General features: G+C 40.5%; 1 protein-coding gene across 1 annotated transcript; it reads left to right on the top strand.

The window, feature by feature from the left end:
- Positions 1–25,558, top strand: LOC146316919 (homeobox protein aristaless-like 4). Its single transcript, XM_084733316.1, has 4 exons — positions 1–713; positions 12,359–12,672; positions 21,601–21,729; positions 23,124–25,558. The coding sequence occupies exons 1-4, from the start codon at positions 368–370 to the stop codon at positions 23,442–23,444; spliced, it is 1,110 nt and encodes a 369-aa protein (XP_084589442.1). The 5' UTR covers positions 1–367; the 3' UTR covers positions 23,445–25,558.
- Positions 25,559–25,818: the final 260 nt, after the last annotated feature.

Genomic DNA, 25,818 nt, shown 5'->3' with positions numbered 1-25,818 from the left:
TCGGTGTGGGCCTATACTACTTCAGATGTGTGTGGAGCCTGAAGGTCGGAGTGTGAGTGAGTGTGTGTGTGTGAGCGAGTGTGTGTCAGATACACTGTAGGCTACTGAGGCGGCATCAGCTTGAGCAAGGCATTTCTCTTCTTTACCCCGACAAACCTTCAGGGGGCTTTTAGCATTTGTTCAGTCTGCAGCAGTCTCTGGAAAACATCTGATTCATTTTTTAAGCAGTCCCAGATGCGGTGTGCAGTGTGAGAGTGTGTGTGCATGAGCGCGTCACTGTGAGCCTGTCAGTGCATGAGAGTTTAGAGAGGAGGGGAGGGAAGAGAAAGAAGAACCGTGTGGATTTTTTTAATATAACTTTTTAGGTATGAACGCAGCGTGCGTCTCATACTGCGATATGACATCGATGGATTCATATTATAGCACGTCTACGACTGCGCAAGGTAGGGAGCACCAGGCCAACTCGTTCAGGACTTTCCCGACCACTGAAGCCAAATACAGCCCCACGTTCATCCCGGGGAAAGGCGGGCAGCCGTACGGAGAGAAGCCCCGGAGTCCCTTCCAGCCGGAGTGCCAGTCATTGGATGGCGCTGAGGAGGGCTCCTTCAACAAATACCAGCTCTTCATGCAGCGGCCGACCTGCAAAACTCCGCCCGAAGGCAGCAAGCTGCACCCGGACAGCGGGCTCAACGGGACGCTGCTGCCCTGCTATGGTGAGTGGACGTGGGAAAGGCACAAAATGTGACTCTATCAGGCGACATATCGGCCTCGAGTTGGAGGGAAATGAATGACAAGAGGCGACATTTGTAAGCAATAATGGAAGTATGTATTACAGCGACTGAGAGTCAGAAATCTGTGAGCGGAGAGCAGAGAGGAGGAGAGGAGGGTAAAAACCCACCAGGACTCCAATCAGACATCCGTTTCTTTTAACTTAACTGTACTGTATAGCCTATATACCTTTTAAATAAATTAATATTTAATGTAACAGTGGAGTTTCCTATCAAAGTAATGGGGCAACTGTGAGCTACGACGAGCAAAATATACATTTTCTAACTTTTTGTGAATCGTAGCGAGAACACGTTAGTGGCAAACCTTACAACCTTTACAACCTCGAGAAATTCAGATAAAATTTTCATTAAATAAGTAAATATACGGAGTAGCGAATTTGATCACTGATTGACAAAATGCAAACCTGAATTAATTTGAAATATATTTCTTCAGGGAAAGTGGAATTTCCTACCCTGTAAGCTTGCAAGTTGACTTATAATTGTAGCATTATAGCAAATTATTTTCTTTATAATGATATTATGTTTGGACTGAGAGGTGAAGAAGTATTTTAAAACTTTTTAATTTGAAGTTGGCCCCTTTTGTATATAAAAGTTATGATTTTACCGGACTGAAAGTCACTGGTTTTCAGTTTCCTCTATCATTTGATTTCTGGTGCAGCATCACTGTCGCTGATCTCTCTGGCCTCTGTCTGCAGTCTGCCATTGTCTACATGCAGTAAAATTATTTTATCCCTGATAAATATAGGCAGGTCGTGAATTACTTTATATATAGCCAATATAAATATTCACAAGTCACGAGGCCATGCGTGCACAAACGGGAAATCCACGCGCTACATGGTGAAAATGAAGACAAACTAATTTTAACTGGACTATTAAAGGTCATTTCTATCTATTGCATTATTATAGCATTATATTTTTATTCCAGTTTTATTTTTAGCACAGGTGATAATGACAAATAATTGATGACAACTGGCCCTTTATATTCCACAATTAGAATTTCTAAATGTATTCATTGGATTAGCTCCAGTTTTAGGCCAAAGCGTCACAAATTTGTTGATTATAATTCAGTGGAAGATTTAAATATTTAGAGACTGTTTGGACCTCCTGACAAAAAAAACATTCATTTAAAACGACAGCTTTACACTGTCTTCCGACAACTCGTTGCAGAACAAATGTTTCGTTTGAAGAAAACAATCCATTTTACCGTCCACTTTTATGAGAAGTAGGGGTATAAAATAAAAAGAGAAAACCGTCTTATTGAGCAGAAGAAATGGACTCTGTGTGTGACAACAGGTCCACAAGACAGGGCCGATAGCCTAAAAAAAGAAATAATTACAAGTACAATTAATTTTACATAATATATGCATAATATATTTGTCTAATATATTAGAGACTAGATTAAAAACGACAATAAAACAATATTTTGGGAAGTTATAAGAGCACAGACTTGCCGGCGCCTTTATGTTTCAGATCCAGATGTTTATCATGATGCGGATGTTACAGAAGAAAACATCTGTTATGATCAGTGAGTGAAATTTGACGTGCATCGAAATTTATGCACTAATTCAACCTTTAAATGAGCTTGTATCTTTTAATCAGCGATTTGTGCTGGAAAAGAGATTCAGTCTGAAAAAAAAGTTCAGAAAATAGAGGCGTAACACTGCCAGGCTTATTTAAATACACTTAAATGCTTTATTGTATGTAAGCAAATTTAAGCATTAGGTGTAACAAATAAAATTGAGCTGCCCTAATTCTGCTCAGTGGGACCAATTACAACTAAGCCTGCACTATAACACATTTTTCTGTGCAGTAGCCAGTACCAGACTCTGCCAAAACACATCCATAAAGCGCACATTAATCTGTTTTCCTGAGAAACAACTGAAGTCACTCCTTATTTTAAGCTGTACTGTCACTTTTTCTGGAGTTTGAGAGCGTCGCCTCCAAACAGACTCGAGCACCCTCTGCACTGAAGTGAATTGATTTGGCAAGTGCATTGACAGAACCATTTAAACACCATCATTAAATGCAACATGCTCTCCCCTGAGGAGAGCTCTGCAATGTTATTATTGAAAATGTTGCAGCCAGATGAAGGCATCGTGGCTCTGGGGAGGATACTTTGGGGTGCTGCCAAAGCCTCAGGCGTCAACAGGCTTGTGCTCTTATGTGTGGTCCTCAATGGGAGATATATTGCTCAATGCTGATGCTTTATCTCCATCACCATGATGACAAAAGTCATCTCCCCAAACCCGAGGGGAGTTTTTTTTGTGTGGCAACTCCAGCTACGACTCTAACACTATTTACATGGCAACCCAACATTTAGCGTCATTCTGGAGATGTTCCATGGGAAAGTGTTTGGGTGCACCAAAATACACCCCCAAAAAGAGAAAAACACTGAGTAGATTTATGCTAAAATTGTTATATTTCTATGGAATAACACATGAATAAAAGAAGCAAAAGATAAAATGTGGATTTACTGTTTTAAAATATAAAATATAAAATATCTTTGGCTGCATGATTATCACCTCATTTTCACACTTTTACTTCAAAACACTTCTAGAGCTGCAACGATTAGTCGATTAATTGATTAGCTCTCAACTATTAAATTAATCTAACTGTTTTGATGATCACTTAATCATTTTGTGTCAGTTTTTGAGAAGAAATGTCCAAATTCTCTGATGTCAGGTTCTACAACTGTAGTATTTTCTGGCTTCTTTAGTCCTTTATGACCGTAAACTGAATGTGTCTGGGTTGTGGACAAAACGAGACATCTGAGGACGTTTAAAACAGTCATATTGCACCATTTTCTAATATTTTATGAACTGATTTATCAAGAAAAAGACTGACAGATTAATCATTGATTAAAATAATTTTTAGCTTGTAGCTCTGCATGAAGCCAAGAGAAGCAAAGAGTGAAATGTGGATTTACTGTGCTCATTTTGTTAAAACATAATGGGAAATAGTTTTTGTTGCATGATATTCACACCTCATTTTCATATTTTTATTTCAGGACACTTCCAAAGATTCTGGCAAATGATTTCTTTTAAATCACTTGCACAAGTAGTAAAAAAAAGACTACAATTTAAGACTTTGTGCATGATTCTAAAATATACATTTTTAACATTTAATCCCTCAGATCACAGGAGCGTTTTGCAAGGTTTATGCTGTTTTGCATGAATGAAAAAAAAATCACACTTCTAACCAGATTTCAAAATGATGTTCACTAAAAATACAACATTGTCCCTAGATGAGTGAAAGAACATATTCTGCACAGTAGTGGCTCAGGTTGGCTGGTTTGTTTCCCTGAGTGCACGTTAATCAGCGAGACTGTCCCACAGCGAGGACAGGGATGGAGCCGTCTACCTGCTCGCACAGCGATGAATGAAATAAAACCCCTGGAGCTGATCGAGAGCTGAGGAATGCAGGTCAGCGCTGCAGGAGAGGTTCGCATTAATCTGAGGCAGATGTGCATTACTGGCTCCTATAGTTATTATTCATACTCCCCAAACATCGAATCTCCAAAGCTACGGAGAGTCCCTGAGATGACAAAGTGGGACTGGTTTACATAACCCCGTCTCAACAATACCTTGTACAAATAAGCAATGAGTCAGAAATGGACATCGAGATTGGGTAATGATTTGAGGGACTCGGGAGAAATGAGAGGGTTTCTGGGAAAGCCGCACACGTGTGCGAATGACTGTTTACATTCATGTACTTTGCTGAACCCCATGGCTCTGAGATGCATTGCATATATGCACTTTTAGCTTCAGAATTTTCATTTTCATGTTTAAGCCTTGATGCACGTTGACTGCTGCATTAGAGAGACCATAGAGTTTTACAAAAACACACTTATGATGAAAATATGATCACACTTTCTTTATAAATTTGGGAGAATGTGGAGAAAGTGAAGCCAAATCTAAATGTGAAAAGTAAAAATCATTGTGTTTATAGGCCTGTGGTTGATACTGAGGTTGAGTTCTGCAGATTGCTTCAGTGTTTGTGCGAACACTGGTAAGGCTGTTTGTGCCTCACCCTCCTTGTCTTTCCACAAAATAACAGCTTAAAGCAAATTACACATTTATAACACACGTCTTTGTCAATCTTTCCATTTTCAAACACCCCCTCCTCCCTTCAGCGGGATATATAAGCATCCTGTGATATGTAAAACATTTTTCTAGGGCGTATGAAAGCCAAAACAAGACCCCAAAAAAGCCCTGGCAGCGTTTTAAAGGCATCCTGTCAAAATATAGCACTCTAAGTACATGTTAAAAGGCTCGGGGAAGTGATGTCACAGGATATGCATGTGCTGATGACTAACACATTGCGTCGATGTTAACAATAAGCAAATGTCAGAATGACACCTGTGATCATGCCGGCGTTTGTCTGTGAACCAGAATAAATTTGAATATATAATGAGAACGCTTGAAAGGACAGATTCCTGACTTGCTGAAATGTGATGGTTTATATAAATGTGTGACTCAGGAGGTAAAACGGCAGAAAACCGCCTGCCGGTGACCAAAAACACACAGCAGACATTCAAATCTGAGGACCAAGTGTTGTGTTTCATGAGTTTGATTAAAAAGTCCTCTTATCGCCACTCAAAATTCTGTTGTTCTGCTCATATCTGTTCCTGCATAGCTAACACAGCATGCTTTGGCCTTTACTTTCAGTCACCTCTCTTACAGGGGAAAGGTAACTCCCCACCTGAGACCTGCTTGCAGGCCAGATTAAAGAAATGATTTGGAAACTTTCACCAGCCGGTGCACATTTTGATCTGTGTCTTTCTACCTCGACTTCTTCGCTTCTTATTAATGGACTATCAGCTTCTTAAGTAATGCAAATATTTGGCCACACCATACTATGGTATGGTTGCAAAAGGGATAAAAGCTGATTGCCTTGACAAGCCACAAAATGTTAAGTCAAGACAGCCAACTATGACAGACTAATGATGGAAACTAATGGGCAGAGCAGAAGCATGATGATCACTTTTAGGTCCATGATTAACAATGGTTCTTTTCCTCTTTCTCGGCTTGCTTTCAGCACAGAGACACAGCTCGTTTTGCCGGGTTGATGTATTTTTTTAATAAAAGCGAGCGGTGGAAAGAAACCCAAATCATCGTGGAGTGACACCGCCTGCGCCACAAACTTTCCTTATGCTTCTCTATGATTGCACCGAGCCAATAAACCTTTGTAAAAATGTGATGACAGTTTAAATTTAATAACAGAATGACTTCTGGACTAAAAGGCAGCGAGAAGCTAGCAGATGATTAATTACATTAGTCATAATCACATTTAAAGGAACAGTTCACCCAAAAATCAAAAATACATATTTTTCCTCTGGCCTGTAGTGCTATTTATTCACCTAGATTTTTTTTTTTGGTGTGAGTTGCACTTTTGGAGATATCTGCTGTAGACATGTCGGTCTTCTCTCCAATATAATGGGACTAAATGGCACTATATTTGTAAAATTCAAAACCAATGTCTCTTTCCAAAAATTATGACCCGGTCTCTCAAGATAATCCACAGTCCTTGTTGTGAGCAGTTTCATGTAGGAACTACTTTCTTTCTGCACTGGAATCTACCAGAACTACTTTCCTACCTGGCATTTAGTTACTTATATTTGCCAGTTGCCTTCCACTGCAAATACTTCAAAACTCTAAAAGCAAAATATTCAAGATCTTCTTTGGGTTTTTCATTTTAGGAGAAATCGTATGCATTTCCTTCGGTATTAAAGCTGCAGTAGGCAATTTGAACATACACAAAGCAACAACTTCTGCCTCCTTCTGCTGCCTCACATCACTCTGCTAAGCCCCTCCCACCAAATAATGCACCAAACATGCTCATAGATTTTGTGCATCTCTTCAGGGTCTCTGCAGGTTACAACAAGTTAAATTTTAGACTTTTAAGAACTTTTAAAGACCAGTATGAACAAAACTTAAGACTTGACGTCCACACTTGCAAAAAAAAAAAAAAAAAATTAATATGAATTAATCCATGAATGAAATCTACCAATTCAAATTACGTAATCTAAGACTGTCTTTTCAACGCACGAAGGTGGAGCGCGAACTTTGCAGGGTATACACCGATAAATTCTGACCACACAGTTTGCATTAGAGGTTGTTGGTTCGGTGTTGGTTCCATTATGTACTTGTTACAGTGTGATCAATACAAATTTTTCAAAATGCAATGTTATAAAAGTAATGTTCATTTCATAATCCAACCAATTTTTTAGCTCTGTCAATCATATGTTGGACATTTTAAGACATTGTAAGGCTTAAAATTCTGATTGTTGGAATTTAAACTTCTAAAGACTTTTTAAGGACCCATGGAAACTTGTGTTTTCTTGTCAGATAGTTATGTCTGACTCAGAGGTAAGGAGGCCACTAAGACACCAAGATACCTAGAACACCTTTCGACCCTTTTTTCACTGTCATTGGCTAGTTACATGCTAGTTTACCCTGATTGGTTGTTTGATTCAGGCCCAGTCCGTTAGTTATTTCAACCAAAATTCTACTGAAACGGCATTGCGTACTGCAGTTTTAACTACATTCTCCCGCAGAAAATCCATAAAATCCCAAACTATTTTTGCGCTCTTTGATATTAGACAGTGACAGCCACGGCCCGAGGTATTATGACGGTAGTGAGGTCATGATCGTGTCAATTTATCAGGAGCTGAGGCTGAACAGAGAGATTTTTTGGTTTCCCAGGGAATCTGCATTCCTGCATGAGCCGCTGGCATAGATCTCTCCTCAGGAACATCTGGGAGCCTCCCTTCCACTGAGGAAACAACAGTCAACATCAGGTCTTAAGACTGTGCTGCAGGAAGAACGATATAGCCCAAAGCATGTCTGCGAACCAGCGATGAATGTAAAAATTAACAGTTGCCAAAGCCAAAGGAATATTTGACTTTATTTGGTCAATATAAGGTGTGATAAGTGCAGGGCCATTGTGGCAAACTGCTGTCAGCTTTGAGTGTTTTTTGAGAGAACATTTTAGAGCACTCTGTTTAAAAGCATTCCCTTCCCTATTTAGTGTTTGGTCATTAACCCTTCCCCAGGTTACTAATTTATAGTGTTTCTTTTATTTGGCTTCACTTGACCCTCCCCGTCCCATTCCATAAAAACTGAGAGGGTGCCCTGTTGCTTTACAACCAGTTAAATTACACTTTGATGTTTTCTCTCTGTTTTCAGCAGTGATTAAATTGCTGACCCTAGTAAACATCTGACCTCAGCTAACTGAAGAGGTCTGCAGCTTGTCACAGAGCAACTCTGGCAAATTGCAGGATCAGCCGGTGACATTCGGCGCATTTATGTATATACGTTGATGAAGACTGAAACGAGAACAACAGTCAAAAACACATTCCTCTGAATGCCAAAAAAGAAAAAAAAAACTGGAGCCAGTGCAGTGGAATCTTGGCTCCCAAAAGAAAGCAGTGTGTGATGGCTGTGTTCTGCAGAACAGCGTGCAGAAGAGACAGCTCAGCATGCGGCAATACTGGAAGATGTTTGTGGCAAAGGACTCTGTGAGGTTCGCGTGACAGAGAGAAGGGATGAGTTGGGAATACTACACAGAGAGAGGATGTTGATTGGTGCAGAGTTTAGTGTAAATTGTGGCGATATAAGTCTGTATAAGGCTGAGAACCTCAAACGGATAGTTTGCTTACGATCGGTTAGCTTAGCTTAGCGCAAAGACTGGAAACAGGGGGAAACGGCTAGCAAAGAACTGTGCAGAGGTAACAAAATCCATCTACAAGCACTGCAAAAACTCATTAATTAATGTTTGTTTGTCATTTGCTTGATCTAGACAAGTCAGACTCTAAACTCTTTGCTCAATAGAGTCTGAGGACAATCTCCCAGCTTTAGTCGCTAAACCTTTGTGGAAACAATTACAGGAAAAAAAAAATGTTTGTTTGCAGCCATTCTCGTCGCCTTTCAAGCCACTATTTTGCATTTAGAAATCCCAAAACAATTGGCAGGCAGCGGGATCTCAAATCATCTGTCATCACAAGACAAGTTTGATCAGTAAAAGGTCAAGAAACTGTTGCATAACCCTCCATAAAATTGTGAATGGTCACTGTTATACTTTGTTTTTGTACAGATTAAACATGTGAAACATAATTAATTAATGAGCTACAGAGGAGCTGGTAGGCTGATTTTGTTACCCTCAGACAGAACCAGGCTGGCAGTTTCACTTTGATCAGTTTTTTATGCTAAGCTAAACTAACCAGTTGCTCAATATTTGCTGTATAGACATGAGAGGGGTAATAATCTTATTGACTTATTCTCTGGAAAAAAACACTTGGTGGACTCTGCCTCTTACAGCTTAAAATGCCAGGGTCTTCCTATAAATAGTCACAGGTGGGAGTGCATGAGTGTGCTTTGAAAGTGCAACGTTATTTCAGCTAAAATGTTCAAGTTGCTATGCTTACAGAAAATCCACGTTAAGTTACACTTAAGGTTAAAAGTAAATTGTATAATTTCCCAGTCATCAACAAATACCAAATGTAAAAATGTTGGCATAAGGTAGACTCGGCTACTTGCTCCCTGGCTCTGGATGAGGGGCAGGCCGAAGTATGTAGGCAAAGAGGACGGACTCTCCACTATATGTACGTTCATTAGATTTTGTGTGAGCGAGCACTACTCTTTGGTTCAAGAGCTGAAGTTGGACAAAGCCTGGTTCAAAGAGTGCGAGCAGGACACAAATAAGTTCAGTTAGTTCATGAGCATGGTAGATAGCTCAGGGCTTGTGCCCCTTCTTGCATCTATAGAGGAAGCATTCCTTTTAGATGAGAGGAGTGGAGGAGATGGTGGGGAGGAGCCAGGTGACAGCACGGGACCAAGGCTTTAGTGAAGAGTTTTTTTTTTGTTGTTTCCTCCTTGGTATAAGAAATGATTTAAAATAGAAGAAAATAAAGTAAACAACTGGAAAAAGTCTACAGAGCTGAGCAAGGTGTGCATGCTTGTTTGCCCATGTATGTGTTTGGGGGGCAGCGGGTAGTCAAAGTAAGAAGTTAAATAAAATAAAATAAAATAGAATAAGAGCAGGGCGCAGGTTGTGGTAGCCTATTTGTTCTGTCCCTCTTCCACTGTGACTGGGTGCGTAAAAAGCGACAGTGACGAGTGCAGCGTTTTATCCAAAGTTCAACATTTTTCAGCTCTCGCAACCAGAATAAAAACAACAAACGCTCAGTGCAGAGGAGATGGCGAGCGCCTCGTCATGCTGCTGGCCTTTGTAGCAAAGTGTAAATACTATTGGAAACAATTAAAAAAATATGCTGGCCTCAGGGAAAAAATCTTTAATGGACACAGCTCCTAAGAAAGCAAATGATTGTATTTCCTAGAATGGTGAGCCATTCCTTTGAGGTAGAAACAGTCTAATTAGTGCAGATTTCAGTGTAAATGATATTGATATAGGTCTGCATAAGACTGAGAACTTTAAACATTTCCACCCTCTCTCCCACCATCTTCCCATCATGTGTGCGCCCAGCTGTACCCTTTGCTTTACAGGATATGTGCCTTGCTCAGGGGCATAGCTGCATTTTCTCTCGCAGATGCAAATGCCAAGCAGGAACCTGGGGTTGACCCGTCTTACTTCTTAACATTGCAGCCGTGCTCCTGCCCAGGGCCAGAATGAAAATATTGCACAGCGCTCGAGCATTAGAGGCCAGCGCAGGGATTGGTGATGTCAGAACATCTGCCTGCGTAGAAACTGTAAGAGGGTCTGACAGGTGGGCCACAGCGATATGAGGTCATGAACTCCAGCTGGGTGAGCTGTGTTGTTCCATTAGTGTCTCTGTCGGGGCAAATCTGAGCCAGAGAGCAGAGGAAGGCTGAATATTGACATCTCATTGTGGGACACACAAGCCAAAGGCGTACTAATCCATGAAAACAAACATGCATGTTGCAGACAGCCTCCGCCTAGCTTCATCACTCTAAAACTATTCAGTCATCTTACTAACCACTGAAACACTTGGCTCAGAGAGTCACCAGTGCCACAAGGTGTCAGCTCTCTTTCCCGCAGCGCTCTGGGTTTCTGAGAATGACAGGAGGCCATTACTGACATGACTCATAACAAAAATGCAAAGCGACAGAGTAAAATGCACGCACATAAGCACATAACTATTAAGTTAATCATCGCAAACTTGATCTAAGTTACAGACAAATGTTGTTGGACTAAAGTAATGCTGGTGTTGCACAATGTTTATGTGGAGGAGACCATTATGAGCTGGTTTCGGACCAATACAGTCAGGACAGGGCGCTCCCCGTGCCCGTTCGCAGGAAAGGCAAACAGAGAGGCTGACAGAGCACGCTGTTCTCACTGGCCCACAACCAGAGCCCTTCAGCTTATTTATTCACACAGCTGTTTGTTTATTGAAGGAGAAGGGACAGCTTTCTTCATCTCCTAAAAGGAAACAAAAAAGCCAGCGAGCGCTGACAGGAACAGAGCGAGGTCTGTCACAAAATGGACGCTCTCGAAATTGAAGGTGACAAACACAATGTTGTTTACATCTGAGGGGCGAGGCTGTGGGGGGTTAGCGCGGGTCGACCCCGTATCTACACAAGGCCCGCCATACACTCGAGATGGAGAAGGTTTTTTTTTTTTTGCGTGGCTCGGGTTTCGGGTGGCGTGATTGAAAGATGTGAAGGCTTCGAGGGTTGTGTCACAGGTCACGCCAATGTGTAGTGACATACCTTTCAAACAGAAAACAACATTTCTCCTTTGCAAGGCCTTTGAACCATCAAATAAAACATTATAGAGGTGATGTAAGCTTAAAGTAAATGTCATTTCATGTGGATGTTGTAATGTGATGATGAGCAGACGCAGTGAGACACCATGGGTTCATTCAACCACATTTTAGAGAAAATATTGCTCTGCTGAATATTCCAATTATAGAGCAGTAACAATAATTATAGGAGGGTTATTGACAACATGTGTCAGTTCTTTTTTTCAGGTCCAAAATGGTCAGAAAGTTGGTTGTAATAGCTTGTTTGAAAATAATATTATTACAGTCAGAATATGATTTGTATTATATGTAAAGCCACACTTAAGTAAATTGTGATGGGCTCTTTGATTTTTCATGCTTCATATGAAAACCGTAAGAGCGACACACTTTAAACCAAACCAAAATTGCTCAAATGTGTTTTATTAGAACCACTGTGTAACATCTAAACTTTAAAATCTTCAGTATTTTATTATGGGGTTTTTGAGCAGCACTGTCAATCCACATGACAGAATTAAAGGGGCATTACAGTGATTTGGTGTTGTATTTCTGTAAAGGAGGGTGCATAAGAGATATATTTTTAAGAAAAGAATAATCATGTCATGGCTTTAATTTTCTGGCAAAGGTCAACCTACAAAAACCCTGGATCCTATATTTCCCATAATGCAAAAGGATAGAATCTTTCATTACACCCAATTCTTTCAAACTACACAGCTTTAGTTTGCAATGCATGCTTTCTGTTAGAAAGTCAAAGCTTTAAGTCTAAACCGAGACACTGAGAAGTTCTCCTTGTCCCAAGTAAACTAAACCGTCCACACATCTTTCTGTCTCTTTCTTATCCTCAAACTTACAGGAAAAGACAACAGCGGCCTGACAGAGTCCGAGTTGCCCCCGAGTGTCGACCCAGCTGGGATGGAAGGCAGCTACCTGAACCTGAAGGTACCCGGTGAGAAGGGGCCCAGCGAGCGGCCGGGCTCCGACCTCTCCAGCCCTCTGGACAAAAGCGAGGCTGAGAGCAACAAAGGCAAGAAGAGGCGCAATCGCACCACATTCACCAGCTACCAGCTGGAGGAGCTGGAGAAGGTTTTCCAGAAGACACACTACCCAGATGTTTATGCCCGTGAGCAACTGGCACTGAGGACGGACCTGACGGAGGCCCGTGTCCAGGTGAGGACGGGGGAAAAAAAAAAAACAGGGTACACGTGAAAAACTCCTTTCTGCACTGACATGAGCCAACCGGTCCTCTATATTAAACAACAAAATATGCAATTTGTCCTCATTTCAAATGTTTTCTGATCGGCAGGATGATATTTCTTTGTGTCTTCCATTGAAAATCACTGAAAGATAGTTTTATGATGTGTCAAGTTAAGGTTTAGTTAGGTTTAGGCTACTTGGTTAAGTTTAGGGAAATAAAGCTTGGCTAAAATTAGCACTTATTTGAGCTTAAGTTCTGCCCTGCCATCCAGCCCAGTCTCATGCCTATCCAATTACTCTTTTAAAAGGACCAGATTTGAAAAAAGTAAAGTGCCAAGGGGCTGGAAGTTTACATTTCCGTATGTCTGACCTGTGAAGTTAGGAATTTAAGTGTGTAAAACAAAGTGCCTTTTTATTTTTCTTCACTTTATTAGTTTTCACAAGTGGAAAAGAAACATTATGCACAAAAGTATGGGGAAAAACAATGCACCTTTTTAATCCTAGATTAGAAATAGTTTGTTTTAATAAACACAATGTTGCATTTTACATTTTTTTTCCCATTCACTTTTACTTTCCTAGTTTCCCACTGCTTAAACAGCTGGAGTTAAAACTTTTTAATTAAGTGTCTTGATGCTTAACAGACAGACAGACCATCTCTTTCATTTGAAAACAATATTTATTTATACTTTTTTCATGTTTATTTAAATGATCAAAGGTTTGTATTTTGCCCATGGGCTGCAGATTGAATAGGCTTGAACTAGAGGATACCACATGAGTCACATTTTGCCTCGGCACTTGACTTCACCTGACAGTGTCGCTGTGGACCGTCACACCTATTAGCCTACCTGCTTTGGCATAAAATCATACCAGGCTGCATTTCCACAGTCTCGCAAATGATCGGAGATCTCGCTGCCAACCAATAATTTGGGGATTTCTAAATGCAAAATAGCTGCTTGAATGGTGGCTACTAACAAACCTACGCCCCTTGCATTTTACCCTGACTCTCTTCAGTGGTAGGTACATGACTTTTGCACGTAACCACCTGAACATGAAGGGCCACGCTAGAGACTTCGGATTTGTTCTGCAGTGCAGGTTTTTTTTTTTTTTTTTAAGTCTCATTGTTTCCAACCCAAGAAAAGCTGGGAGATTGTCATTAGTCTTAACTGAGCCAAGTGTTTTGGCTCATCATGGTTAGAAAAAGGAAACAAAAAGCAGTCTCCTGGGTTAAAGTCCGATGTTTAGTTGACCCATCTATCTGCCTCAACCTTCACCTTATGTGGTCTTTGTCTTTTCTCTATAACAATGTCACCCGGCTTCTTCCTTTGCTTCCATCACAAGTACTACGGCTACTTGAGGGCTCTGTCACTTGAACTCGAATGTATGTAGTTTTGGGCTACTTGCTGACATGATGGATGCTGTCACTCCTTCTTAAGAGGACAGTCTCCATGAGCTGTGTTGTACGACTGCAGTCATCCATGTTTGCATGCTAATAATCACTTGGAGAACTGACAGAGAGGGCTGGGAGAGTTAAGACTGGCATGTTGACAAGGATTGTTCGGAAGAGCAGACAGCAAGGCCTATTGTTCTCTGTCTCTCTTTCTGCCTGCCAGTTTTAGATCAGAGTGGGATGGGTGGGACTGAGGGAATACTCTGCTCTTAGCTCTTTACACGCTGCAGGCTCTGCAGAGGGGTCAGAGGCCAAGGGTTTCTCCCCAGCACCACCATGTTCAAACTACTTCACCGCACTACTCTGGAGGCAGGGAGGGAAAACACAGAAAAAAAAAGAAAAGTCATCAAAGCTATTTGGCAAGGATATAAAAAACACTTTGAGATGCCAGTTTCAATTTCCACGCGCAGTCCAAGACATAGTCAGGGACAGAGAACCTGGCCTGGTCCTTGTGGTGGTACAGTAAAATAAGTACATTCATGTTGCGTTCACACAGACCCATCTATTCCCCAGATGAATATAATTAACTTCCTCATCTGACAGGCACACAGCAGACTCTGTTGAGTCACTGTGAGGTTTGACCCATACTTCTAAAATCAGACCCTAAATATGCACGCAATCAAGACTAAACCCCACAATTTCAACTGAAGGTCCATCAAGACAAAGTCCAGGGATATCCAATTGTTGAATACCAAGGGGCACTTGGATCTTGGCAAGCGATCGGAGAATCCTTTTCATCTTCGAAACAACAGCCATTGAAATCCCTGAGTACAGATGTTTTCTGCCAAAATGCCAATGTCAAGGTCCTACAGTTTCATCCTCAGTTTGATGATGAATGTCTTCATAAAGTCGGGCTGCAGTTTTCCACAATCACATCTGTGACTTCTGCTGCCACTAGTTTATTTAGCACAATTAGCTCTCAGCCTCAGACTTGAACTTCACCACAGTGCCTACTTTTTTTTTTTAATGGAGGAGGAGGAGGCTGTGTGAGTGACTGCTGAGGCAGTCTATCAATCGCCGTGGTCCCGGATGACAGAGATGAGGTGAGACGGCTGGACTTCAAAGCCGCTTTTGGAGTTGTGCACTCTGCCCTCCCTCCTCTCCTCTTCCTCTCCCTCTGCCTGCTGGCTCTGGAGCATAAATAAAGCTCTTTAATGGCTCTGTAAGCTGCCTTTTGCTGTCAACGTCTTTAGCAATTACTGTATCACCGCCAAGCACTTTGAGCTTCGAGAGCTCTGAGCCACCTTCCTCGCAGATGTCCGCGAGATAAAATAAACAAGAGTAGTAAGTGTTTGCAGTTGGTAAATATCCTTTTGGGCTTCATGTATTGAGTTGGACACTGTTGGTCATCATGAGATCAACATCGTGTTAATTGAAATTCTGCTTGTGCAAAAACTCCACCGGCTTTCCTTTCTAATGAACTTAGAAGTTTAGAAGTTGGGGAATAAGAGACACGGAGCAGAAAAGGACACATCTGACTTCATAATGTTCCCCGAATGATCTCCCTGCCAAACTATTTGGCTTGGGTCTCATTTCTACTGCCGTTCAAAGGCAAAGCTACGTACATCTAACCCTCTGTGAAACATGACACACTCAGTGCCCAGAAACCAAGACAAGGGGCATATATGTGCTCAGACGTTGTTTATAAAAGAATCCACTTAGTGTGTGAGAGCGTCCAGGTTAAAAGAATGCATTCGTTAGTGACCGACTTTGAATTTTGTATATAACATGGTATGTAAATGCGTGTGTTTTCTGCGTGCATCCTGCATGTGTGTATGTGTATGCTCGGTCCGCTGCTCTCGTCTGCACGCCTCCGAAAGGTCAGAGGGGTTAGCTGCGGAAAGCCAAGGGCTTAGGCGTCAGGAAATTAAACATGAAATGAAAACAAGCTCCAGTTTGAACATTCTCCCATCTCACTTTCCAATATCCCCACTTCCCCTCGCCGACTTAAAAGGGAGGAGGGAGGAGAGAGACATGGAGAGAGGGGTCGGCGGTGGGGGGGGTGGGGGGGTGGTGCTGGAGTGGGAGAGAAGAGGCTGAGCTTCGACAGCGAGGTGGGAGGACGACAAAGAGATTAAGCGGAGAGGAATCAAGTTGACTGATCTTGATGCTTTACAATTAAGATGACAGCGGAGTAACTGATAAAACTTTGTATTTTTAAAGGGACAGCGGAGCTTTGAAACACCTGCAATAAATTAACCTTCGCCTCAGTTTGTGCCTCTCATGTATTAACATCACATCTGAGTCAGAGCTAAGAATCTGATGTTCCTTTTTTCCGTTTTTGTAAATATTTCACAAATTCATCACGCATCAGCTTACAATATGATACCCAAAAATGTGAGTAGTTGCCAGGTAGCTAGTGAGGCATAATCTAACAATTAATAAAGATTTAATAAATAGTTCCTGAATACAAGGACTATATAGCAGATAATGATGAGTTACTACAGAACAGACTTTTCCTTCATGATTATGAAAAGTTTAAGTAATGGTAAGGTAGTCATGAGGTAATGAGGGACTATTTACAGTAGTAACCACTCAGACCTTCAGGAAGTGACCAATGATTATGTAACTGCTGCTCAGTGCCTGATTCACAGTTAATCTGGAAGAACTCATGAAGTTACTCATACATATTTATGAATTAGCAGTAATGAGAGCTACTAGAAAACAGACTGGGATCATTAGGTGATGATAAATCAATAAATATATGAATTAAAATAACTTTTTGTTCATGAGTTCCTGATTAACTGTGAATCAGCCACTGAAACTACAAACTAGTGATGAGTTATTAATTATGAATTACATAATGATTGTTTGCTCTTTTTGTGCACCGTCACATAAAGTGATATTGATGAGTTGTTACTAAAGTAGTCCTCATTACTTCATGAAGTCTCTTTGCTATGTAAATCAGAGTTATTCAGAGTTAATGAACTCATTAACATTAGATCATTCCTCACTTGTTCCTTTGTAACTGTGCACATTTTTGTGTACTGTGTTGTCAGATGTTGCCCATCAGCTTCACAACAAAAAAGATTTTTACCAATTTCTGAAGTTGTGACTGTATTTCTTGATCCAGGCAGCTGGAATTGACATATGCCCTAACTTTTTTTGGTAAAACACATTTAAAATATTGGCACATCATTTCTACTTTTAGGAAAATCCATCTATCTTCACCTGCTTATCTGAAATCGTGTCACGGTTTTGACTTGGGGATCCCATAGCGTTCCCAGGCCAAGGTGGAGATATAATCCCTCCACCTAGCCCTCAGTTAGAAATTTAATTAAATAAAATTTAGAATTCGTAAAGACACCAAACAATACATACCAATAAAGCAGATAATAAAATCAAGTATTTGGTCATATAGCTATTTTTGTTTGGATTAGAAAAGGGATGTAACTTGGGAAACAGGTTAAAAATCTTTTCTGTTGCTCAGAAGATGGAATATTTTTTCATCCCTTGTTCGAAGAGTCTCTGAGGATTTTATTTTTCTAAAATTACCTAGATTTTTTTTCATTATCATGATTTCTGGAGAGACATGCTGGTGAGTTTTTCAGATTTCTTTTTTCGAGCGCTTTGAGCGCCACAAGCCAAGCACCATCCAGGCCCATTATATTTGAGAGAAGGCAGACATCTCTACGGCCAATATCTCCAAAACTCAGCAACTCACATCAATACAGTGTAGATGGATAAATAGCACTAGAGAAAAATATACGAATTTTGATTTTGAGGGGAACTGACCCTTTAAACAAACCTCTGCTTTAAATTTGTCAGTTCAGTCAGGGCCTTTTGTGTTGAGGATTATATTTGGAAACCTGTGATGTTATGAGCTCTCATAACCGAAGAAGAACCAAAAGAAAGACACGATGAACCTTAAACAATAATAGACCCCAAAGCCTCAGGGGGCACATAACACAGACTCTGAACCCCCCTCCAAACATATGATATAATTCAAAGGGCAACAACCCCTCACCTTGACATTGGGGTTCAGCCACAACCTCAGATATCAGTTTACCACTTTGCAAGGGTGAGCTGTCCTCTAATCTCGCCAGCTGACCTGAGGAATGTCGGAGTCAGACGACATTTCTTTACGTCAGCTCCTCGCAAAAAACACACTACTATAACGTGCCACAGGAGGCCATATATGGTCTTAACTTTGAAAATGAACCGGCTCGTTTTTTGATCCAGTCAGAAAAATTACAGGTTTGTGTGCATGTTGAGGGTTTTTATAGGTGGCTTCTGTAAAATTCACTTCTTCGTGTGACGCTGCTCATGTTTGTCACTAAACTCTTTTGTCCTGACTGAGAGGAATGGTGAGAGAAGGAGACATGAGGGGGGATTTGAGGAGGTTGACTGAAGGGAAATTGCATGTCAGGGACTGTGGAAACCACAAGCTGATTGGGCTGGGAATCAACCCACAATCCAAGTTCAAACCCCTGTGTCGAAGCAGGATCGCTCTCTCTTTTCTCTTTGAAGAAATTTCCCTTTCCCTCTTGGGAGGATAAGATTCAGACAACCAACAAATAGATACAGATAAACATGTGGAGACTCCCAGTAACCCCCCCCCCCCCTATTCTCTTGCATGGAGATGTGAGAAACTTTTGTAGAAAAAAGATTAGCAAAACTTAAAACTGCTGATGCTAAGGAAGAGTCAAGAAAGGAGAACATGTAGAGAAATAATCAGGTGGCTACCACTGACTTCATTTTATGATATTATGATGATTAAAAAGTCAAAATATCCTAATTTGTAGTGATGTCTTAAAGGGTAACTTCCCTATTTTTCAACCTGGACCCGATTTTCCCATGTTTTTGTGTCTAAGTGACTAATGGGGACAAACATTTTTGAAATTGGTCCAATCTGCAAAATGGACTGCAATGTAATCCCTACGGGCAACTGCGCACTATGTCCAATAAAAATGCCTCTTTTGCTACTGACAGGCACAGATTCATATGCTGATTCTTAAGTGTCTAACAAAAACGTCCGATCCTTTCCATAATGTTGTCAAAGAGTAAGGTCCTTTTTCTTTAACCACAAACAGCTGATTCGTCACTCTTGCCAAAGCCACCAGAATTTGAAGAAACAGCAATTTTATCATAATAAATCACCAACTTTGGTTTGGTTGAAATAAACCCTTAATTCACTGTGAAAATATCTGGAGAGGAGCGAGAGGTTGGACATCAGAGAAGCAGAAGAAAGAAACGGTGTGCAGAGCCAGAATATTTTCACATGGAACCATTATTCTCATTATCAATTATTGTGAAGATTACTTTCTTGATTACTCAAATAATCACTGGCTCTGTGAAACAAAATAAAACAGAGAAAATCGCCTTTCACAAGTTCTGAGAGCCTGACAAACAGACCACTTAAATATGATGAAAACAAGGATAAACTGCAAATTATCACATTTGAAAAGCTGGAACATATACATGTCTGGCATTTTTGCTTGACTAATATTTGACCGATATTTAACGAATTATAAAGCAACGTAAGACCTACAGTAATGTCACTGTTGCTCATTTTTATTCACACTAGTGTAGCAGAGTAAATTTTGTTCAAATAGCTGAAAAACAAATTTGCCTCAAAAGGATTTATGATCTTTACAACATGTGACACCTTCTATACATGCTCCCAAAAAAGAAGAGGAAGAAATCTCAGGAAGAGCAGCAGAAGAGGGACACATGAGGACATATGGGGCCACTGAAATGCTGTTTTTTTTGTTTTATATAAACATATATGGAGGAAAATGTCAATATGAGATTTAAGGAATCCAACACATATTTTCTTTGGTTTCTTACTTTACAGTTAATGTTACTACAAAGTAATTATATGATGTGCATAGACTAATACCGGCACAGTTAACATTTCGAGTTTCCACGACAATCCTGTTTTAATGTGCTAAAAACATGTGATGTGTTAGTTAATCCATTGTTCTTCAAATATGCTGGTTATGCTTTTTCTTAAAAAGACAAACATACAGCTTTAATTTGGAGGAATGCAAAAGCAGCTGGCTGTCGATTTCATTCGTTATTTTCTTTCACTATAATGAAAAATATACATGATTGATTTAAACAAATTGTACCTAATGTAAAATATCAGATAGACTCATATTATGCATATGGAACTAACCACTACACACAGTGGATGTCATGTGTAGAGAGCAGACATGAATCGATAACCACACCCAGCATTGGCAGTTAATAACAAGACTTCAATAGAAATATTTCAGTGGATTTCACTCCAAATTTTACTTTTTTTTTCCCATAATGCCTTATTTCACACCAGTCTGTCACCCTTCAGTCCTGCTTGTGGCCTAAATCGCCTGCAAAAGTAGCCTAAAAAATTTGATTGTTCAGCTTTGAATACTTAAGGAACACTTCTTGGGAGCTACAGATTGATATAAAAATGAATAACTAAGTAACTTTAAATATAATGAAAAAAGGATAAGCTGCAAATTCTTAGATTTGAAAAGCTGGAACGATCATGTAATGGTATTTTTACTTGTAAAATGACATATTTAACCAATTATGCAAAGCCATTTAACACTTCAATGGCTTGTGCCAATAAATGCTTAGTGAATCAAGTGTCTGTAATCAGACATCTGTTTGTTTTAAAGGTCCAACAATGCTAATTTTTAATCCACGCTAGTGAAGCCAAGTCCATTTTGTTTATACAGTATCGCCCAAAATCACAAAGCAGCAAATTTGCCATGCCTGTCTTTCACCCTTCAGTCCTGCTTTTCTGCAATGCCTTCAGCAGCAAAGGGAGAAGCAGCCTAAGTAGCCTGCACTTGGTCTGTCAGCAGGTACTGAAAGTACACCCTGTCTGCAAAGTAGCATGTCTATCAATCTCACAAGGAGAAATTACCCAGAAGAGCCTGCTTCATATACTGCATACAGTACTTAATAAAGGCCAAGGTAAAGCATATTCCTGGTCAAAAGTTGAACTTGTGCTTCATGGATTACACAGAGGGATTCCCCACTGTATCCCACCGCGCTGACATGTGGGGGAGAGCACACCTTTCTCAGAGTGATTTATGAATGGCTACAGGCCCAGATGTGGATCTGTCGACGCTGGCAGCCTGAAGGGAGGCAGACGCCTGTGTATCAAAGGGAGGAGCTGAAAGGTGCAGCACCAGGGGAGACTCACCATTTTCACATCAATAGCTCCGTGTGGACGGCACTTTAAAGACACGTCAAGTCTTAAAACCTGGGCCCGGACTTTCATGTGCTGCAGAATTTATTTGCTCCACTGTCTTCATTTTATGTGGTTCAGTTTCTTATTTTGTCTTGCTGAGCAGAGAGGATGGCCTCTTTCCTGCACAAAAGCACTTGGGTTTGCACAAGAGCAAAGAGAGAAATGAGAGTCATGGGAACGGTGTTTTAAATTACATTAAAGTTTTGTTTGGTAGTGGCTGGTCTGTATTTGGAGGTGTTTTCCTGATGGATTGTTTTCTTTTCAGGTTTGGTTCCAAAATCGCAGAGCCAAGTGGAGGAAGAGGGAGCGCTTTGGCCAGATGCAACAGGTCCGCACACACTTCTCTACTGCTTACGAGCTGCCTCTACTGACTCGACCCGAGAACTATGCACAGGTAAAAGTGTCAGTCCTCTCACTGAATATTATTATGCAAAGGTGCATATGATCTCAGATATTAGATTCATGAATGGTTATGAAGGGTGGAAATGATCAGGTCATCTATTTTTTTTTATTTCTTTTGGCCTCCGTCTGCAGTGGAAACAAGTTGTGAACACCACATTGACATCTCATTTGCTTATTTACACATCCAGCAATTATAAATCAACATCATCATTCATTTGGAGTTTTGTTTGTGGCCATCGGGTGAATGCAAGTCCAATATTCACTCTGTTTTAGCTCTCATGGTCTCTACCAACTCCTGAGGAAATTTTGGCCTCTTTAGCTGCCACATGCTTCACTATGTTCCCCAGCTGGTTGCTAACAGTGTCTGTGAGCTATTTGGTTTCTGAGCAGGTAGTGTTCAGTGGGTTTTTAGAAATTTTTTTGCAAAAAACTGTGGCCTGGACGAGGAAACCAAAGTTTCAGGCTCGACAGATAAACAATAAGCTGATAGGAGCTTCTTGTGAAAACACTACGAGCAAACCTTTTCATAATGTCCTGTGATTTATTGATATTTGAAAAACAATACTTTTAATACTTTTTATTACACCCATGTCTATAATGCATTATAATGCATTATACAATGATTACATTACATACAGAATGATTATACTGTGCTTACAACAATGTATGATTATAGTTATAAGCACTCATAAATATTAATACAATAATAATTATTACACAGTATAAAGCATTTTATAATGACTTATAAAGTCAAGTGTCATAGTACTTCATAATTGCTGGTCACTTAGTGACCTTATAATCACATGACAATGCAGTGATTATAGTGCATTATAAAATATTTATGATGCATTTCAACTGAGAATTATAAAACATAATAATGCTTGCCAAAAACTTTCAGTGATTGAACAGAAACTATTATTAAATATTATGATTAAATGCTTTCTAATGTGTTACAATTATTGTTATAAAGAATTATGAATGTGTATATCTGCTTATAACAATAATTATACATTGCTATAAGCACAGCACGTTTATGTACTGAATTATAATTCATAATAGACATGGACATCATAATGTCTCATGATTATTGTTATAAAACATTATGAATATTTATGAGTGTGTATAAAACTATAGGAACAGAGTAATATTATTATATTAAGTATATTTATAAAGCATTATAATTCATTATGAACAATGGATGACATAAGAGTTTGATTATTTTTATAAAGCACCATGAATATTTATGAGTGCTTATAATTATATCCAGCTAAAAATACAGTATATTGCATTATATGTAAGTTTATGAAGCATTATAATACATTACAGACATGAGTTACCAAAATATCTATTTTAGCCACTTTAACTAATGATTTCTTCTCTCCTCAGATCCAGAACCCTACGTGGATCGGGAGCAGCAGTGGAGCGTCTCCAGTGCCGGGCTGCGTCGTGCCTTGTGACTCCGTCCCCTCCTGCATGCCGCCTCACCCTCACGGTCCGGGTGGCGTTACTGACTTCCTGGGCGTGCCCAGTCCAGGCAGCAGCCACATGGGACAGACGCATATGGGCAGCCTTTTCGGAGGTCCAGGGATGGGCGGTGGAATCAATGGCTATGATCTCAATGTTGATCCAGACCGCAAGTCCTCCAGCATAGCTGCGCTGCGCATGAAGGCCAAGGAACACAGTGCAGCCATCTCCTGGGCCACATGATGTCCCAGCCCAGGTCCACCCTGCCCCCATACGGCCCTGTTCTCTGGAGCAGCCATCAGCGAGCGCTGAGGGGGAGGAGGGAGGTTTTTTTTTTCCCCGAGAGCACTAATGATAACACAGGTCAAACGAACAGGGAGAGACTGTGGAGATAACAGAGGCCTTTACAGCGGCCAACGCAACTGAGATAACAACTGTGACTGTGACAATCAGCAGATGCTGAAAGTGAGAGAAATACAGATGTTACTAAGATGTTGTGCTCATTCTTGATTCCCTGATCTCTCAGGTCTCATTGAAATATGGGGTTTAGTCCCGAATAAACTGGGTATCATTCAAGATAGTGATCAGTTTCAGTAAAATAAGCAACATAATAAAGACGGTTTACAAAATACTTTCATAGAATATAAGAGTTCAGTGTCAAATCCAGCCATATCATACAGTATTTTAATTTAGAGAATTAAGCTCGATTTACTTCCTTTAGCTTATTCATCTTGTCCCACTCATTTTGTTTGGTTTAGACTTGTCTCTCATACTGTATAAATGAGTTCAAGTACATATTTGTACATTCAGTATTTGCATTTTAAACGCTATTTAAAAAAGGTGAGAGTAAGCTCAGAAAAAGAACAAGTGTTGAGAGTTTTTTCTGTCACGTGCCATTGCAAACAATAACTGGTTATGAGAGAAAACATTAATACTGCCTGGGCCTGCAGTGGGGAGTAAATGTCCCCGCAAAGAAGGACAGAGGCTGAATGCAATAAGTGAACAGTGTCTAATTGGGCACGAGCAGACATGGCCTGTGCCAATTTAGCGTGGGAGGACGGCAGGCATCGGATTGGCAGCAATTTCAAACCAACGTGTCATTTCCTCCCCCAGGGCTGCCTCCACAGGTTCCCCTGCAGCTCAGGCCTCAGGTTACAGGAAACACCGTCTCCACTGGCAGACAAGGCGCAGCAACGCACAGCAGCAGCCTTCAACACCAACTAGCCACGTCAGCTCCAATCAGCAAACAAACAGGAATAGACACTCTTAATTAGCGTCAAAGTGAGGCGGCCTGCCCCGTGAACACCAGAGTACATCACAGCGTACATGGTGAGGACATACTGCACACACGCTGTAATAATCAATTCGCCGTTTGACCGTCAGTGGGCTCAGCAGAGATGACTCTCGCTTGCTCACAGGATCCGTCACATGCCAGAGACTGCAGGCCGAATCAGCGGCCCCCATCGTCCTGAGCAGCATTCTGTAATGTTTAGGTAATGTGATGACATTAGAGCTGGACTGCAGGAATGTGGTGAGTATGTCCAGTGATTGCAGGGGTGTCTCTGTGTGTTACCCCGCCGGAATAAAGCTTGTCACCAGAGCTGGGCTGCAGGCTGAGACTAGAGACAGGCTTCATTAGTCTTTTGGCTGATCTCTCTATGACGCCCGCTGGGCTACAGATCCGTTTTCTTTCCCCTGTGAGGATGATGATGGCAGGAGAGTCTGTTTTTTTGCTCCTCAGAGCCGGCTGATCATTGTAACATATGAATGCCCATTACAGCCCTCCTGCTTGAGAGTAGGACTGCAACGAACAACTATTTTTGTAATGATTCACTTGGAGATCATTTTGTTAATTTGTTGGTTTGGATATAATCTAAATCTAAAATGCCAGAAACGGGTGAAAAATAGCCCTTTCTTACCTCTTTAAACCCAAAGTGACGTCTTCAAATTAGAGCTGCAACGATTAGTCAAACAATTGATTGAGGAAAAAGAATAGGCTGACATTCCAGCTTGCTGAAAATGAATATACTAATAAACGATTTTTAATTTATTATCAGAGTGCTTCGGATCTTTCCAGACTGCCATTTATTACTTTTTATTTTCATTTTCATTAAACTGGACAGGATTTACAGATTAGTCAATCAAAGGAAAATTAGTTGCCAACTATTTGTTAAGCGATTAATTGTTTCACTAATTTTTCGAGCAAATATGTCAAACATTTGTTGGTTCCAGCTTCTGAAATGTACTTTTTTTTTTATCATTTATGATATTAAATGAAGAGTCTTTGGGTTTTGGACTGTCAAAAGAAGCTATTTGAAGATGTCACTTTGGGCTCTGGAAAATCATGATGAGCATTTTCCATGTTTTTTGGTTTTTTTTTTTTGACACTTTTTTAAGTAAATGCAGCCCTACATGTCTTGTTTTGTTCCCCAAAAATTCTGTTTACTATCACACAAAAGAAGCAGCAAAATTCAAGGCTGGAACCAGAGAATATTTGTCATTTCTGCTTTAATGCTTAAATTATTATGATTATATTGTTGCTGATGAATTTCCTGTTGAACTTTCCTTACAGCTCTATTTGAGAGTTCAGCATCTTGAACCTTTGCTCTTTTAATTG

The sequence above is a fragment of the Lutjanus erythropterus genome, chromosome 13 (assembly GCF_056507025.1).
Source record: "Lutjanus erythropterus isolate fLutEry1 chromosome 13, fLutEry1.hap2, whole genome shotgun sequence".
Lineage (NCBI taxonomy): Eukaryota > Metazoa > Chordata > Actinopteri > Lutjaniformes > Lutjanidae > Lutjanus > Lutjanus erythropterus.
The sequence above is the reverse complement of the archived record's forward strand: the minus strand, read 5'-3'. Positions and strand labels throughout refer to the sequence as shown.